Below are 18,141 nucleotides of genomic sequence, written 5' to 3' on the forward strand. Positions count from 1 at the left end.
TCGTCGTGCATGGGACCACTATGGAATTTGAGAGATAACCATAGCATCAGATGGTGGAGGAATGAAGATGAAGTTGTAGAGCAAGGCCCATTGGGTTCTTTCAATAATCTGTACAGGATGTTTCATGCCTTAAAGTTGTTCCGAAAACACCGCTAGAAATACAGTTCAAAATCTAAATATTGAAACAGAACTAATCACACGCCCTCAGCGTATCATCAAATGCTTTTCTTAAACAAACCCAACTGGGATATATTGAACAGCTTTCAAATCTCATGGTTTCTTCAGAACGTCTGCACACCATATGCCTCTTAAGGTTTGTTATTAATGAGTCAACAATTATATTCCATTACACCCTCACATAGAGTCATATTTTAAGTAACGGACTAATACGGTAATTCCTAAGGACTTTATCTTGAACTAGCCTTTACTTAACCACTATTGTTTACGTTTTAACTTTGTTATATTTTCAATTGGTTTGTACACATTGAGCTTCAAATTTACTGGCACTAGAAGTAGCTGGGGTGAAAAATTGACTGAATGAAAAGTGATAGCAATTAAAAAACAAAGAAATAAGTTCTTTGATTAATATAGTTCTAATGACTTCATTGTAAAATCTATAATCAAACAAATTAATTTGTTTAAAAAACCGCGTTAAAATCTTACTACAGTAAAGAAAGCAAACATTTTACTATGTCCAACCTTTTTTTTTCGCAGTGGTTTTTTTTATAGCTGAGTCTCTTCTTAGTGATGTCACTCAAGTATGCTACAGTTTGTGGTAGGTAGTGCGTTGTCACCCGTAGTGGATTCATCTAACACTCAAAACTTCACGATACTACATATCGTTGGAAGGACGATTGTTTTGCCTTTTTTTTTTAAGCAAAGCAGACTGAAGCATATATATCGGCATCTGCTTCACTTCGATAATTGGACTACATTTTGTTGGAAATTACAGTAAATTGACCGACATTTTAAATGAAGCATTAAACTCAAATGAACGAAGATATATTCTTAAATTCAAATAACTGAATATTCGTAGCAACAACGCCGCATTTTGACTTCTCTGTTGTAAATTCCATTCTAAAAAAAAGATAAACACACGAGCGGACAAAATCAAGTGCTCTTGAAGAAGACATAACCAGTTTTTTAAATGTTTTGCTAATATATCAAGAATATTTTCTTTTTTAGATTCATGTTAAAAGTAAGTGATCTCAGTGTCCGAAAAATTACAAAGATATTCGTTAATTTACTAAGATCCCTGAATATAATGAGTGTTCTTCAAAAAAATTTAACGTGAAAATTTTTATCAGTGCATTGCTCTTGATAACCTTGAGCCATTTACATAAAAGGAGAAGGATTGTTTACCCAATGAAGTGTAACACGCCAAAGGACGTAACTTTGTTCTAACCAATGAGTGGCTTGATATTACATATAAATTATGGTTTATCCAGGAGTGATATGAATCCCCAAAATCTCGTGGGTTTAGAAAAAGGAATAAAGTGGTTTGGATAAAATTCAAAACACAACACGTGGTCTTTTTAATCTATACGCAATCATACGTCCTTGTCTTCGAATTTTATTTATTTGTAAACATCTTAGCTTTCGGTACACGGCATTTGGTACTAGTAGTAATTTCATGAATGGAACGGAAGTCGCATGAAACGGAAATGTGTAACCACAGTGCTGCCATCTGTGGTAGAATGTGCGAACACAAGTTCACAAATATAAAGGAAAACTCAATGTTACTACTGTTTTATTAATTTTAACAAGATGAACAGTATTTCAATAAACTTCCTTGTCGAAAATCAGGTCCAAAGCCGGGGTTTAGAATTTTTTTAAGTCTTTTTCGCTTTTATCGGAGCCGTTTCATTACTATAATTTAATCTTTCCCTCTGCAAATCGAATGATTCGATAGTCGACGTATCTGCTCCGGAAGCGAATTCTAGCGGTGGATGTGCGGAAATTACGTGTTATTGTATTTTTAAAAAAAAATTCGAATATTTATTTGGCTCGGCAATATTTTAAAGAATTCTACGTTAATGTCTGAGTTTCGTATTATAAGTTTATTTACAACATAACACATTAATTTGCTTGTTTCAGAGGTTATTTGTTTACAAATCACTGGCGACTACTGAACGACCCGCTCACAATTATTTTACCCAATAAAGTTTCATAAACAAAACTTCACATTTGCGTATGTCATTATTGTACGCTATGAACTTGACTGTTTCCTAGAGAAAGTAATTTTTCTCATTTATTTTTTTAAGAATGTTTAAACATGTGGAATGTCTGTGTAACACCACTGAAGTATTCATTCCAATGTTCATATTGGATTTACAAATCCCAGTAGCTAGATAGCTGATTCTTGTGTATGAAGTTGTTAGTTTGTTGAACGCCAGAGTTGTGTGCACGTATTCCAACTTTAAACAGGTTCTCTTTCTTTACCCACAGAGTTCGAACGCACTCATTACCCTGATGTTTTTGCAAGAGAAAGGCTAGCAGAGAAAATAGGTCTTCCCGAAGCGAGAATACAGGTAAGAATTTTAATGTATTTTTTATCTCTTTAAGCGGATGTTTGTGATGCGTTGTTCTTTAAGGGTGTTGGATACCTTTCAAATGAATGCTTTTAGCTTATGTATTCCAAACACAGTTCAGTTAAGGAGGATAAGGCTTCGCCATTTTTCAATTTCAAATATGTTGATATCACTTGCAGTAAAGCTTCCGCACTAAGTGTTTTTGCTTGACATGGCACAGGATTTATCTTTGGCTACTGGTTGAAGAAGTGTACACTTGTGAACTGGTGTGATTATAGCCCTCGTGAATAAGTTGCTTCCTCGCAATACATACAAACTAGAGCCTCTTAGTAAATATGTGTTTGCGACAAGGTATATAAGGCCTGAAAAATATGATTTATGCCTTGTCAAAAAATTGGGATAAATAGTTAAAAATTAACATTATAGCAAAAAGATTGAAGAATTCAAGATGGCGGGGTCTAAATACAGACAGTGCAACCATTTTAATTTTCGTGAAAAATATACCTTTTTTCATTGTTTCACCGTCACAATTATTTATGCAAATTTAAACACTTATTGTAATGAATGAATCGGAAAGTTATTTTGTGAAATGCAATATACTTTTTAATACTGGTGATGCTAAATTTATATTAAATTTTTATACATCATATAAATGTATCATTTCAAAATGAAAATTTTTTTTGTTTGTTAATCCTTGACATTATGTTAAGAACATATATGCAAAGTTCCCAATTTTTTTTATGGTAATTTAAGTTTTGTTATTTATACTTTCAAAACAAAACGACCAATACATAAACATTAATTAAATCATGCAAAAATTTCGCGTTTTAGCCAAGATACGTGTTAACCAATAAAAAAAAATACGTCTATAAAATCACGCGAAATTCAATCGGAAATAAAGCAATTATATAAAATGTATCACAAGATCTTAAAGATCTACCAGGGTTCCTGTTAGTAATTTTATCTCTACAGTAATTATGAATGAAAATGTTCCTTAGTTTAGCTTTATTTGAATCTGTTTACTTTTATGAATTGTGTTTGTTTCTACTGTAACTTAATATATTTATATTATGAATCTGGAATGTTTGGCTTAATATGAATAAGATGTTTATCTCGCCCAAAAATTATACTTAATTAAACTTTTTTACTACTACAAACATAATACGAGTGTCTTCACAGTTGGGATATTCAGGATTTGTCATAGAAGCAATAGTCTACAAGATTATTATTAAACGAAATTATCTTTTGAAATTAGATTCTCACTACTTCCACAGCCAGACTTGCGATAGCTTCCAGAAATTTTATCTGACGATATATTCACTAACATTTTTTGTGGGAGGCCATACTGTAATTTTTCTGACTGATACTAGCTAGTTACCACATACATTCAAACCGGAAAATACACACTTTAACAACGTTCTCCGAGGTACTACATACTCCGGGCAATACAGAGTACTTAAGCTTACATGTATAGGCCTATATACATAAATTAACTCTATATTAGTAATAAGCCACATACCAATTTTCTCGAGTACGAATCTCGAATTCCAATCGCACAGCGTTTCTCGAACATACCCCACGAATCCGAATCTACGTCTCGAGTGTCAAAAATAAAATAATACACAATAAAAAAAAAAAGGTTAACCATAATGTTGAAACATTCAACACTTTGATAGTTTGCTTCATACACTAAGTTTCCTGAATTTATACATATTTTAATTTTATTTATATAATTACCTTTAAATATATATTTTGTGGTACGGGTTACCTGAGGGTTGTGAAAAAAAAATTATTGACTAAGTAAACTTTAAGAGGTAATAATCAGTTTTGCATTTTAAAATTTATTTTATTTCCTGTGTTATTTTTCCTTCATTACTTTTTCTCGAATATGGAATCCTTCGTATACTAAGGAATTGATGGTATTTGAGGATTTGATTGGTCCATACCTAGGATCCATTGTGCTGCAAAATGGTTTTCCTGTTACCAAAGTTTAGTAACCAAATTTTTATATTGAATTCTAAATAGTTTCATGTATAGGGGCATGCAGATTCCGCGAAAAGATTTCGAGACTCGATGAAAGTCAAAACACTGTAGCACCGTCTGTGTTTCGTGATTGGGTGAGATTCTCCCAGGTACACGTCGATTGTAACACCAATCACAGTGATTCAGTGCGGAAGCAAACGCGTCCTGAGTGGCCCGGTCAAATAAGGCAACGACTTCTCTCGCAGACGGCCGCCAATCACAAGTAAGAAACCACAGGCGCGGGTATACCTTGTTGCAGTCTAATAAGTGTTCAGATCTTTTCGCGAAAAGTGCCTGCCCCTATTCATGTATTAAAAAAAAAATAAGTTTAACTTATAGCGCGCGAACATATTTTTTTTTTTGTCGACGCCACGTATTTTTGAGTATTATTTTTTTTCCTTGCATTCTCTCCACGTGTGTTCGCCCGCCGCGAGATGCCGCACGGCTGGTTAGCCGTGTATCGCGGCGGCCGCATGCGGGAACGTGATCTTCGCTTTTACGTCCGACTCCCCCTCCCCCCCTCTCTCAAGACCGCCTCATTCATTACCGCGCATCTGTCTCCGTTACTTACTTAAATTACTCCCCAGCGGGGAAGCGCCGATGGCGGCCGGCCCGGCGGAGGCGCCCATTCACCACGTGGTTCCGCACTCGGCGATGAGAGACGGAGAGAGAAGGGTTGATGGGAGTGAGCACAGAGAGAGAGAGAGAGAGAGAGAGAGAGAGAGAGAGAGAGAGAGAAGTACCTGGAGGGGGGGGGGGGAGGTTAAAAGCGAGACGGACGCCGAAAGAAGAAAATGAAAAGGGCATCCAACCATCCTGCCATCCATCCATCCAGTCTCTCTCTCTCTCTTTAACTCTCTCTCTCCGTTTCCGTGGCTGTGAAAGAGCAGCTACTGATGCGTTAACATCACCCCCGCCTGAAATCCCCCCCCCACCCTTCTTCTCAACACACCCGAACGAAAAAAAAAATCTTTTCATTTAGACCAGACAGAGAAAGAGACAGTGAGGAGAGAGAGAGAGAGAGAAAAAAGGAGCGCCGGGGAAAAGTATCCTTTTAATCTTTCGGAATGTTCATTTAGGTCGGCAAGGTGGCGTCTCCCGACTCTCCCCAGCACCACCCCCATACCCACCCCCCTTTTATATTCCTTTCACGGGCCGACCATGACTGCTGAAATCTGCCGAAAAAGAGACACGAGCTATTACCTGTTTGTAGAAGCGAGGCGAAGTCAAACACCGCCCCGCGAGCAACTTCCAGCGGCGGGAAGTCATCCCGCTGATGGGAATTCCCGTCGCGGGCCCGTCTCTTAACACCGGCGAGACGTCTCGCCAGCCGCGGCGATACAGACGTTGTCTCAGTGAGGAGGAAGGATGGGACACACACGTCATTTTTTCACTGGCTGAACGAAAATAACGAGTTCTTATTTTCATCATAATTTAAAAAAAGACAGAGCAAGAAAATGGGAGGCAGTTGAGGAGAACCTTTCAACGTGATTAAACCAACAATGTATTTTTTTTTTTTGTAAATGCAACAGAAATATTTGTGTAAAAAAATTACAGATATTTACAACTGTAGGCCTATCACTACAAAATTGTGTTCACAGTAATACTGGGTTCAGATTCTTACCCGGGCATTTATGCTTTGTGTTGTCCCAGCACCTCCAATAGTTAAAGTTATTTGTAAACCGTTTCCGGAATATCTTTTCAGCATCAACTGCGCACATTAATAAGCAAAATAAAACTAAATATAATTACTGAATATTCCATTATCTTTACCATGGTTTAAAAAAATTATGCTTGAATGAAACATTATATAAAGATAAAATTGTGCCAATTTTCGTAATAAATACTCAGTATTACTTCGAATAAAGTATTTAATATATGCATAAAACGTAGCCATGTTTTGTACAATGTAGCAATATATTTCTTGTAGTTTTACAAACTATTTCTTGCAATTGGTTTTCAAAGGAATCTTTTATAAAAGTACAAAAACTGTTTCGTGTGTGCGAGATTATTGTAGGATATTTTATAAAACCAATCCTGTGAGATTTGATTTTCCATTTACTTCTACTTTTGGCAAATATGTATCTCACTGCTTTGCACCTTGGCAAAACCGCACAGAATTGTTATTAGTTGAGTACGAACACTTTCCCTCTATATTTTTTTATTTTCTTTGTTTCTACTAAAATAATATATAATTTCTAAAAATAAATATTTTAACTTTTGCTGTGGAGCTAGCAACTGTATACAATAAAATTAGTAAAAACGTTTTGTTTCAGTGTCTTAGGATTTAAAATCGAGTTAATACATTAACCTATGAATCTAGCCTATGGTATTACGTGATAAAGGTTCTTCCTTCTAAAATTCAAAATGGATTATAGCAGTTTTAGGTAGAGTTGATGACTAAAAACCATATTTGTCTATGTCTGATGCTTTGAACCAAGTTTTATACTTAAAGGTGTAGATTTGGTGTGATTGATTATCAGTATTTTGCAACAGGAACGAGAAATCTCTGACTGCAGAGGTGAAAGAATCTTCAATTAACTTCGGCCATTATCGTCAAAAACTCCCAATGCAAAAAGTAAAAAAAGTCAAAGTTTTGTCATTAAAAAATATTGACATCAGAACCCGTTTTAAGATGTTAAGGATAAGAATTTTTTTTAATTTACAGTTAACTTCTTCCTACGATGTTACTTGTGAACATCGAGTAGGCTTATAGTAAAAACAGAATTATTAACTTTAACAATCGTATTTCCAAAACGTACACTTACATTTATGAAAACTTTTAGTGTTTTTGATAATACTTTTTAATTTGTACTTTGTATAATTAAATATGCAAATGTTATAAATATAACATAATAGGCAATAACTACTTTTTATATAATACATAGCAGTGAGCGTATGCAAAAAAAAAAAAAAGGATATTTAAATTTTCACAATGTGTCCCTGCGTGTGGGGATAGTGGGGTGAATCGTTCTATTTTGCATTACAAGTGTTTAATTAATTTTAATTTTCACAACAAAAAAAAATTAAAATCTCCAATTAATGATTACATTGTACACACGGATAAGAAATAATACCAAAAATTATAAAACTTGGTTGTCTGTAAAGTCGGTTTACGGACGATAGTTTAACGTGACGTCATAACAAAACATTGATGAAATGATTGCACATGTAATTTTTTGAATAAAATTGAATCATTTTTATTTTAATAATAAAATAATAAATACTTGAAATTGTAATAGTAATCAGATTTTTAAAATGCAAGAATAATTAACCTTTATTGCCGAAATTTTTGTTGTAATAAGCAATGAAAACCACATTAACTTTTCACTTCACTTTTTAAACAGTAGACGAAACAGTTCACGTGTAGATGACTTGTAATTAATTTTAAAAACTGGCGTTTAGCTATAAAGTTTAAATATAATTATGAACAAGTTTTAATATAAATAAACTGTAATCAAATATCTATAATCAATTATATGAATCACCATAATTGTTTAGTCAATTGTAACATAACCTATTATTACTGCACTCGCCGAACACTCGTAACGGAACACAGCGTAACGGAGCAATGAGCGTAACGGGACACAGCGTAACGGAACAATGTGCGTAACGAGACACTTTTTCGTGCGTGCAGCCGGCGTTCATCGATTTATTAGACGTTGTCACGTCAAAAAAAATGGTTGCAACTATAGCCTTATTCTCAGCTAGTCTCACCGTGCGACATCCACCCATCTCTAAACTAGCCTCCGACTCGATCAACTCGTTGTAAATAATAAATCGATATGTAACGTCCGTCGGAATGCGTTGAATCGCAGGCCAGACCAAGTAATGAACATTTTTTTTTTAAATATTTTTGTCTTTGCTTCCGGCGTTATAGTTCATGTTTGATCCACAGGTGTATGCACCAGTTTAAATACATGACCCGAGCATTCATTCCTCTGTCAGGCAGTTATTCAGTAAGCTGAACAAACACACTGGGGTTTGCAAGTGAACGAATTAAAAGAGATTACTTCACAAACCAGAGCAGAACATGCAAACACGAAAACGGACATTTGTTATGTTGTGTAATTAAACTGACTGTGGACTTTTAAAACACTGCAAACACGCGGTAATAATGAAGTTCGCAAACAACAATAATTAGCTTACACATGGCACGCGTGCGTGCTTGCAATGTTTTGTGCGCCACGTGCTTATTGAAGCTTTGAACTTTAAGTAAATATCCCGCTCTGTTAAAATTTCCGTTCCAAACGTACGTTTCAAAGTTTGTTTTTCGCAAAGTGCAGGAAACAAACTTTTAGATTTAGCTCATTCTCGTTGGCTCAAAACTCCCCAGCGAATGGGAATAATGTATACTCAGTTTGAAGCAAAAAAAAAACAGGAGTCCGTATGTTGCATAATTTATGTAACTGTTTTGCAAGCTTAAATCACAGTCATTGGTTTGAACAAGAATCAAGCCTTCTGTATTAACATTTTTATCAACACTTATTGTCGTACAGAATTGAGTGGTTATAGCATCCGAAATATGATTTTTTTTTCAAAACTTTTTTTTTTAAATTGATAGGTTTCGTGAATTTTTGATACAGAGGTTGTTTACACCTTAAAGACTCGAGTATTCACGTGGCTGTATTCCCATGCTTGTCACCTTTTTTGTTTGATCATCTAGGTTATTGTTTCTTCAACTCACAGGACAGGGATCGTCCATTAATCACGTGAGGCTCGAAAAGGGGGGGGGGGGGGGGTCGGGAAAAATCACGAAATATCACAAGGGGGAGGGGGGGTGTAGAGCGATATCACGTGTATTTATTTTTTTCGCGCGATTTCTACTTATACGCCTTTCCTTTATTATTTTTATGCCAGTGAGAATAAACCTGCAACCTTAATGTGTGTCTGGATATTTTCATCATTGTGCTTAATTTTCCAGAATTAAATTAGATTATACTTATATTTAAAGATAATATTCTGAAATTTTTAAAAATATTTTGTACCAAAAAAAATACACGTGATTTATTGGGGGGGGGGGGGGGAGTCTAAAACATCACCACAAATCACTAGGGGGGAGGGGGGGTTAAAAAATTGCTAAAAAAACATCACGTGATTAATGGACGACCCCACATCTAAAACAGCAGGACGCGATTTTAAAATTTAGGCTTAGTTCAACGTGTTGTTAAGGTTGACAATGCAATAAGTCAGGCAAATATTTTAACAAATAACAATTTCCTTACTATTTTACAAAAAGCAGATCACAAGGAGCACGAATTTGGTGACAAAAATATATAAATTACAAATTTTCAGTGCTTCTATAGTAGAGCATATGCCATGGAGATGGTCTTAGATGAAGAATTACAGCCATCTAGACGAAATATCCACAAATATGGATGAAGCAGAGGCCTCACAACATAAAATAAAACTACCTTAGATGTCCTAGTTGAGCCACGGCACATCCTTCGCGTGTACCATCTCTGCACGCACTGCAGATGGCATCTTCGGGCAAGAGACTCAACAGAGTTGTGGGAGATGGTAGGGTCCACAGATTGGTTTGACGAGGATATCCACGATATCCTGAACTGCACTTCCTGTTGCCAAGAAATAGTTTGTTACATACAAGAAAGATATTGTAACTTTGTACAACACATAGCTATTTTTTGCATACATGAAATCGTTTTTTCGAGATAATATTGAGCATATATTTCGAAAATTGTGACACAAAAATATTGTTATTGATGTTTCAGTCAAGCATAATTTTTTTTAAACTCTGGAAAACTTAATCTCATATATTTTATAATTTTACTTAATTTTGTTTTATTATGCTTATGAATGTGCGCAGTTATTACGTGAAAGAACTATTAGGGTTATTGGGACAACACACAGCATAAATGTCCGGGTAAGAAACGAAACCAGAATAACTGTGAACGCTGTTTTGTAGTGAGACAGTTGTTTTGAAGTAAATGTACAAATTTACAAGTCTATTTATCTGTAATTTTGCGTAAATATTTCTGCTCAGTTTCCAAAAAAAAAAAATACAGCGTAGCAATGGGTAGAACCTGTGATCGTATCCTGGTCAGTACACCATGGTTTGGGTTTTCCGCTGTTTTCTGGAATCACTCCAGCTGGTTGAGGTTCCTTACAACACTGCATGGCAGGTCACTTCCCCTGATTCTCCCAGCGTGTTCACAGGTCACGAAACATCCGAACATCACTAAAAGTAACGAAACAGAAGAGATAAGAGGTTAAAAATGTTCAGCTTAAATTTACGAAGAACATTATTTACAAATTATCCAGGGATCTTCGCAAATTTACGGATTTCTTCGTTAGTTTACGGACATTGAGTTAACTTACTTTGAACATGAGTCCAAAAAGAATATCGTTGGTATGTTAACAAAACATTGAAAAACTGCAGCAAGAACACTCTTATTTTGCCCTCGAGTTTGTTTGCCTTTGTTTAGAACGAAACATACAACTTGGAAGTCCAAATACCTACTGGGTAATTTCTGCGAAGATTAAGATGAACGAAATTACGAACCACTCTTTGTTTGAATTAAATTCTTCGTTGAAAAGTGCGTAGATTCTTTGTAGTTTCTAACAGTGTAGTCACGAAAGTCACGAAAAGTCCCGAAATAAAAAAGTCCTATAAATCATGTAAACTTAATATCCAGCAGCGTTTTTCTGACTGAAAATTTTTTTGCGAAGTTTATTTTATAGTTGCTCATTAACCATGAATAGTTGTAGGCTAACCACTTAAATATGTTGAAATTAATTATCTCTGAAAAAAAGCTAAAATATAGTTTTCAAACCTAAAAAAATTGGCATCCTCTTGCAAAATGTAGATGCATTTCGTTATATGTTTCATTTTGCTTATATTAAATATAAATGGTCCTAAGTAGTATTTAAATGCCGAATCGGTGTTGGTGTCTGCCAACTTGAGTTGTGACGTCACGGGGGCCATTTTAGATTACCTCGACCTTAATCTTTGAATTTAACCTCCAAACATTACCATAAACGACACAAAATTTGCCAAAATTTTTCCAAAATTCGCCGAAATGTCCAGTTTTTATGGGGAAAAAATTCCACCAACAAATCTAAAAAATTCTGAAAAATAATTTTTTTCCTATTTCGAGGGAAAAATGCCCGTTTTGAAGAAAAATTTCTCATTTTAGTCTTTTTAAAAAATAGGCTTGAAGTGTCCTTAAAGTGGCTTAAGAGTCCTAAAAGCCGTATTAAGCTACTTAGGTCATGACCTCGACTACTAGGATGTTATGGCCGCCATTTTGAATTGTGCCGTCACCGTTTAAATTTCCATTACAGCCACCATCATGAAAATCCGTAACTTTTACATAATTTTAATGGAAAAAATTTAAAATTAATAAAACATTTACTTAATAAATTTTAATAAAAAGAATTTCCATGATTCTGAAAATCATCTGACAACTTGAAAATAGTCAATATCCATAAATTCGAAAAAAAAAGAATTAAACTGTAATAAAATTTTAATTGAAAGGCTCGGGTAAAAAATATAGTAAATAACAGTTTACTACTTTAAAGATACAGTAGGTATTATGTGTTTTTACAAAAAAAATGTAAACATTTATAAATTTCAAGGAGTGAGAATTGTTGTATTTTTTTTTACTTTCTTGTAATTATATAGTATATAGGTACAAAATCTATCAGAAAAATATATATTTTACATGTTTGAATTAAACATATATATTTTAAGTTTGTTTCAATAAATTTCTGTAGTTACCATAGATTACATGCATATGTACACTAATTAAGTAACACTGCTATTATATAAAATTAATGTAATCCCTTGTTGCTAATATAAATTCAGACAATAATAATCATGCGGCCGTCTGCAAGAGAAGCCATTGCCTTGCGTATTTGGCCGGGCCAATCAGGATGGATGGCAATGGTTTGTTGAGCTGACAGTATACTACAGGCACCTGAAATAAACACAGCCAAACACGACACACATACAATGCTACAAAGGTTTAACACACAGCCGGTCTGGAAATCTTACCTCGAAGAAGATATGGCCCTACCAATTGGACTTTTTTTTCCATCAAAAGTACAACAGATAAGAGTTTTTTTTAATAATTAAAGAAGAAATTTCACATAGAATTTTTTAAACAAACTAATTATGAAATCCAAACACCTTGGCCGGGTTTATAAACAGCGCAAGAAATGCAAGTTGTATAAAGTTCAATGACAACATTTTATGGACTACCCTAAAAGCCAACACGCAACGCAAGAATCGGCGAATTTTAAAACTTCTCGCGTTTCGGGTTACGTTTCAACCTTCAATATTTCAAGGGGAGTGTACCTAAATCTGTAAAAACGCAGACGTTATGTGCTTAGAATCCCATAGTATTTTTTCTATTGTATGGATCACATTTTCACTTCTTAAAATTCAGCAGTCATACCTAATAAACAACTATCAAAACAATCAGGGGGGAAATAATGTTTTCCATTTCAAGTTGTAGGGAAGGTGATGTTTTGCAACTTCTGTGTTCTATAGTAAGAAAACACGTGATTTTATGGCGTTGGTGGCGGGTTTCGTTGTTGGGTTGCGTGGTTTATAAACCCGGCCTTACAGCACTAAAACCATAATAACATCGCACCACCTGTAGATTCGACCGTTTCATTGGCAAGTAACCGTAACAATTTCAGATGCAAAAATTTTCTTCTTCGCTTACTGTGCGCTAGATTCTACGTACGTACGAGGGCTGTTCGTAAAGTAAATTTCCTTTAGTCATTAACAAAATTAACTCGTAAGAAAAAAATATGTTATTGACAATTTTTTGTTTATTTCATATCTACTTCACATATTCACATAATCGCCATTCAGTTCCAAACAATAAAAGTTCTCCGCCTGTGAATGGAACGTATGTACGCCTCGGCCATTAGGCATCATGGACTTCGAATACGCAATGCGTATAGTACAGGCACTTATTAAACATCTCCGGAAAACTTTTAAGCTATCTACGTACTCGAGTCGAAAAATTATGGTTACAGTTTTTTTTTTGGGACGAAAAGGGCGTCATTTTGGCTGATTTAATGAAACGTGGGTCAGCAATTACAGTAAAAAAAATAAACAGATTTACGATTGTCAACTGGTTTAATTTCCAGGCGGCGGAACTCTTATGCAGAGGAGTTAAAGAAACTTGTGCAGCGTTGCGTAAAGTTCTTGGAACAGAATAGCGATTATGTGAAAATGTTAAGTAGGTCTTTAGTAAACTAACAACTGTCAATAATTTTTTTTCTCACGAGTTTATTTTTTTTTAATGACCAGACGGGGCTTACTTGACGAATAGCACTCACCCGTTCATCGCCTGTTTGACGGCTACTCCGCCAGGCAGCGCCACACGGTTGCCAACTCTCTCTCTCTCTCTCTCTCTCTCTCCTCCCCCCTCCTCCTGTAAGTTACGCCTGTTCGGAACCACATCTCCGTGAGGCACCCTGCCCATTTTAACCTCCTCGAAACCTTTTCACCGCTTCAAAAACATCCGCCCCAACTTTCTTTCACGAGCGACGCCGGGTTTAGGGAAAACACGAACGAGCGAGCGATCTAAGGGCGCGGAGGTGAGTGGTGAAAAAGAGGAAAAAAAAAAATTCCCTCGACGTGGGATATGTGATGGGTTGGTCTCCCTATTTTCACCACGCACGTCGGAAAGACGCGTCTTTTTTTAGGGGCCCTTTGGATGCGAGTCCAAACACGTGTGCACAGAGAGAAAAATTAAAGAATTGTGCCCGCCATAAAATACACACACACACACAAGGTCGGACTTATAGAAGCATTACGTAGGCAGACGAGCTTACACATACATCCCCTCCCCCTTCTTTCTATAATGAAAGATACACACCCAGTATATTTTTTTTCCTTCTCCCCCCCCCCCCCCCCCAAACCCCGGAACGCGGGAAGTATGTGCTGTGCTTGTATACGTTCTCGCAGGGGCTAATGCCAGGGAATTTGCCTGCTTTTCAGGGCGCCGACCGCTTCTCTACCTAACGGGATTCTCTCTACCCCTCCCCCTCACCAAACACACTTTTTCTCGAAGCTCACCCTATCTGCCGCAGCCCTTTTCAAAAACTCCCCCCCCCCCCTTTTCTCCTGGCGACGCCTACACTTCCCACCGCTGCGCTGCGCGCCTTTTCCCACCCCCTTCTCGCCTCGTCAGCAAAGCCAACCCCTTGCGGCGGAGAGATCCTCAGGTTTTTGAATACACGCCCCGGTACAAATGCGAGCTTTTAATTTAATGCAGTTAGCGTTCGGCTCGGGCGCGCCCGCGCTTCCGACTACCCCCTCACCCCCCTGCTCCACCACCAGCCCGCCCGGAGGAAGAACGACTCATCTCTCGCGACACAGACTCCGTCTCTAGTCGCTAAACCGACCCCGAACACAGGAAAAAAATAGAAGGATTTAATTAAAACAAGATCACCCGCGGAAGAATTTACATCGAAATAAGAGAAAAACCTCCCTTTTCAAGGGCTTTAACGTCTCCGAGCACCCGACTCTCTGGCAGCATTCGAAAATAGATTTCCCTCGTTTTTTTTCTATCTCTCTCTCTCCTGTTTTTACGCCCAGAGGCAGATGGGAATCGACGATTGGTTTAACCACCAGGGATTAGCGCAGTCTTAAATGAGCAGAGCGCGGATGCAAGACAGCTCCGTTGCGAACAGGATAAAACCAAACATATCTACTCTGCGCTGAGAAAACCAAATTCTTGTTCAAAAAACAAATCACGCCAAAATATGCATTTATAATTTTACAAGAGGAATTCTGACCTGCTTTTTTTTTTGAAGTGACAGGAATCACAAACTGGAATATTTTATCTGAGCGGCTAATTTATAAATCTTTGCGAATTTATGACTCAAGTAATAGATTTATGTAATATAGTTACCGTGTCGTTTAATTTCTATGTATGTTTATCCCCATTTGCAAAATTGTTACATAAAAAATATGCCACTACAAATTGTTTTATTAATTATTTTCTTCAATTGCAGTGTTGAAAGTTCGATAAGCTCAACTTAGCGTCTTATAAGTAACTAATATTCATTTCCAAAAAAATATTTTCGCACAAAAATAAAACCAGATTCTTACTTGTCCTGTGGCCAAGTTTGAAGTATTTTTGATTTTTTTAAACTTTGTATAAATATTTTTTTTTTACCTAGAGCCACCACCACAAATAAAAAGACCCATAAGATAACATTATATTCGAAAAAATGAAGAAAAATCTGTATTAGAATGTTTAATACATTTCACAAACGGACTAAATGTAGAAATAAATATTACAAACTTTAAGACAGTCTACAAGAGTGTTAATTATAACAGAAGTACCACGTTAACTTTAAAACTCTTTAATAGGGGCAGGCATTTTTCGCGAATAAATCTGAACGCCTACCAGACTGCAACAAGGTATACGCGCATCAGCGGTTTCTTCCTTGTGATTGGCGGCCGTCTGCAAGAGAAGTAGTTACCTTATTTGGCTGAGCCACTCAGGACGCATTTGGTTCCGCAATGAATTACTGTGATTGGCGTTTTTAACAATCGTCATGTACCGGAAAGAAACTCGCCCTATCACGATACACGGACGATGCTACAGTGTTTTAACTTTCAGTTAGTCTCGGAATCTTTTCGCGAAATATGCATGCCCCTACTCATTAACAATTCGTTTAAAACTTACAACTTCCATAGGGTTGAAAATCATGCAAATTGCAAATTCCTTGCAGAAAATCTCTCAAAAGGGGACGAATTTATCAACAAAAAAAACCGAAAATATTAATTTTTTTTATAGCTTGGTTATTGAAACAAATGTTTGGCTAGCTCAAGAAATAAATGCAATTGAATGCAATATTTTCGTAATATGAGTATTCAGTAATAAATAAAATAAATAAATAGAAATAACTTCATATAATCTGCTAAACTAAGACATTTATAATGGTGTGATTAATCATAAAAAAATATAATAGCAATTAAATATTTTTTTTTGAGTTTTGTGTTTCAACAACACCGTAATGGTTGAGACATAAACCCTCGTGTCGAACCAGCATCAGGCGTGGGAATCCAATCAGGCATTCTTTTAGTGAGCGACAGAAACGTACATTTACATGGTGTATTCCCGAAACAACAAAACAAAAAAAAGTATCAGGATTATTGGTTCGGGATTCAACTCCAGATCCTCCGGTGTGTAAGGTCAGCGTTGTTACGTCTACTCATTTTTCTCTTCACGTGATTATACTTGATGTACGTTGCCGCTAGTGCGTTCATGAAAGCACTTCGTATTGTTAACTTATAGCATAGCTCATGTTTCTCAAATATTAGTTGCTGATTTGAAGTTCAGAAGTTAACTTTCTTCGACATATGTTTTTAAAAATACCTACTCCACTCCAAAAAAAATTGTAGTTTTCTGACAAAATCAGTTCCTTTGGGAATATTTTAAACTAATTTAATACCTACGTTGAAAATATCTGTTCTTAAGAGTCAAAATTAAATGTAAAAAATAAAAGTATCCTCGATATCTCTTCGTAATATTTTAAATTGAACTAAAGTTATCCGCCTCTTTTCCATTCGTGCAACCATCGTTGGCGGATTCCACGTGTGTAACAAGTTTTTTAAAAATATATTACATGATATAGGGGAAACCTAGTGTTAAAAAAGTTAATATAAATTTTTGAAATATTTCGTGAAAACTAAATTTTTGTCACGAAAATAATTCAATAATAATATAATAGTCCCATTTATTGAAAACAAAAGGCATTTTGATTTCGAAACTTGCTATTCCAGTCTTTTAAGTGACAGATTTTTCACACTGAAAACTAATTTCTTATTTTGAGCTGAAATTATTAAAATTTAATATTTTTTTTTTATTTCAGGAACTCCGTGGCGGGTCTTTTCCGTATGTATATACATATATATATGTATGTATATATGTTTTATTTTACTGCCAGTTACAGTAAAGACACAAAATGTAAAAGGGCCCATTCTTCGTTATCCGACACCGCCAGAGTTTCCACTGGAAGGGGATAGGGCAGGAGTTGGTATTTGGTAGAGGAGGTGATCAGGGTTGGAACAGGCTGCGTGTTCATGAATCTCACACTTGGCGCTAAGTAATGCCGTCCACTCTCACAACACTGTGTTGCCCGTGCGTGGACTAGAGCAGAGACTCGAACACAGGACCTCTGGTCGCGGGTACCACGCACGACCAGGCGAGGCTCGAGGACTCTAGAGTCGCTGGTCTCCTAGCGACGAAACATCTCCTCTGCGTAGCTACTAGTTACTGGCCCTGACATCGGTCCGAAAGCAACCGTCCCTGGAGCTTGCTGACCACGCGCTGTGAGCTCTACTGAGTCAGCGGCTCTACAACTACCGAGCCTGCGGCTCCACGACTACCGAGCCCGCGGCTCTACAACTACCGAGCCCGCGGCTCTACAACTACCGAGCCCGCGGCTCTACAACTAAAGAGCCCGCGGCTCTACAACTACCGAGCTCGAGGCTCTTTAACTACTGAGCCCGCGGCTCTACAACTACCGAGCCCGCGGCTCCACGACTACCGAGACCGCGGCTCTACAACTACTGAGCCCGGGGCTCTAC

At 36.6% G+C, this 18,141-nt stretch overlaps 1 protein-coding gene across 1 annotated transcript in view; it reads left to right on the forward strand.

Moving 5' to 3' along the window:
* The window catches only part of LOC134539669 (paired box protein Pax-6-like), a 247,352-nt gene that overhangs the window by 174,707 nt on the left and 54,504 nt on the right, over positions 1 to 18,141 (forward strand). Inside the window, exon 8 of the mRNA XM_063381856.1 lies at positions 2,449 to 2,531. Within this exon, the coding sequence (XP_063237926.1) occupies positions 2,449 to 2,531 (83 nt within the window). The remainder of the gene's footprint in view (positions 1 to 2,448; positions 2,532 to 18,141) is intronic.

Source organism: Bacillus rossius, chromosome 15, assembly GCF_032445375.1.
Source record: "Bacillus rossius redtenbacheri isolate Brsri chromosome 15, Brsri_v3, whole genome shotgun sequence".
In the NCBI taxonomy this organism is placed as follows: domain Eukaryota; kingdom Metazoa; phylum Arthropoda; class Insecta; order Phasmatodea; family Bacillidae; genus Bacillus; species Bacillus rossius.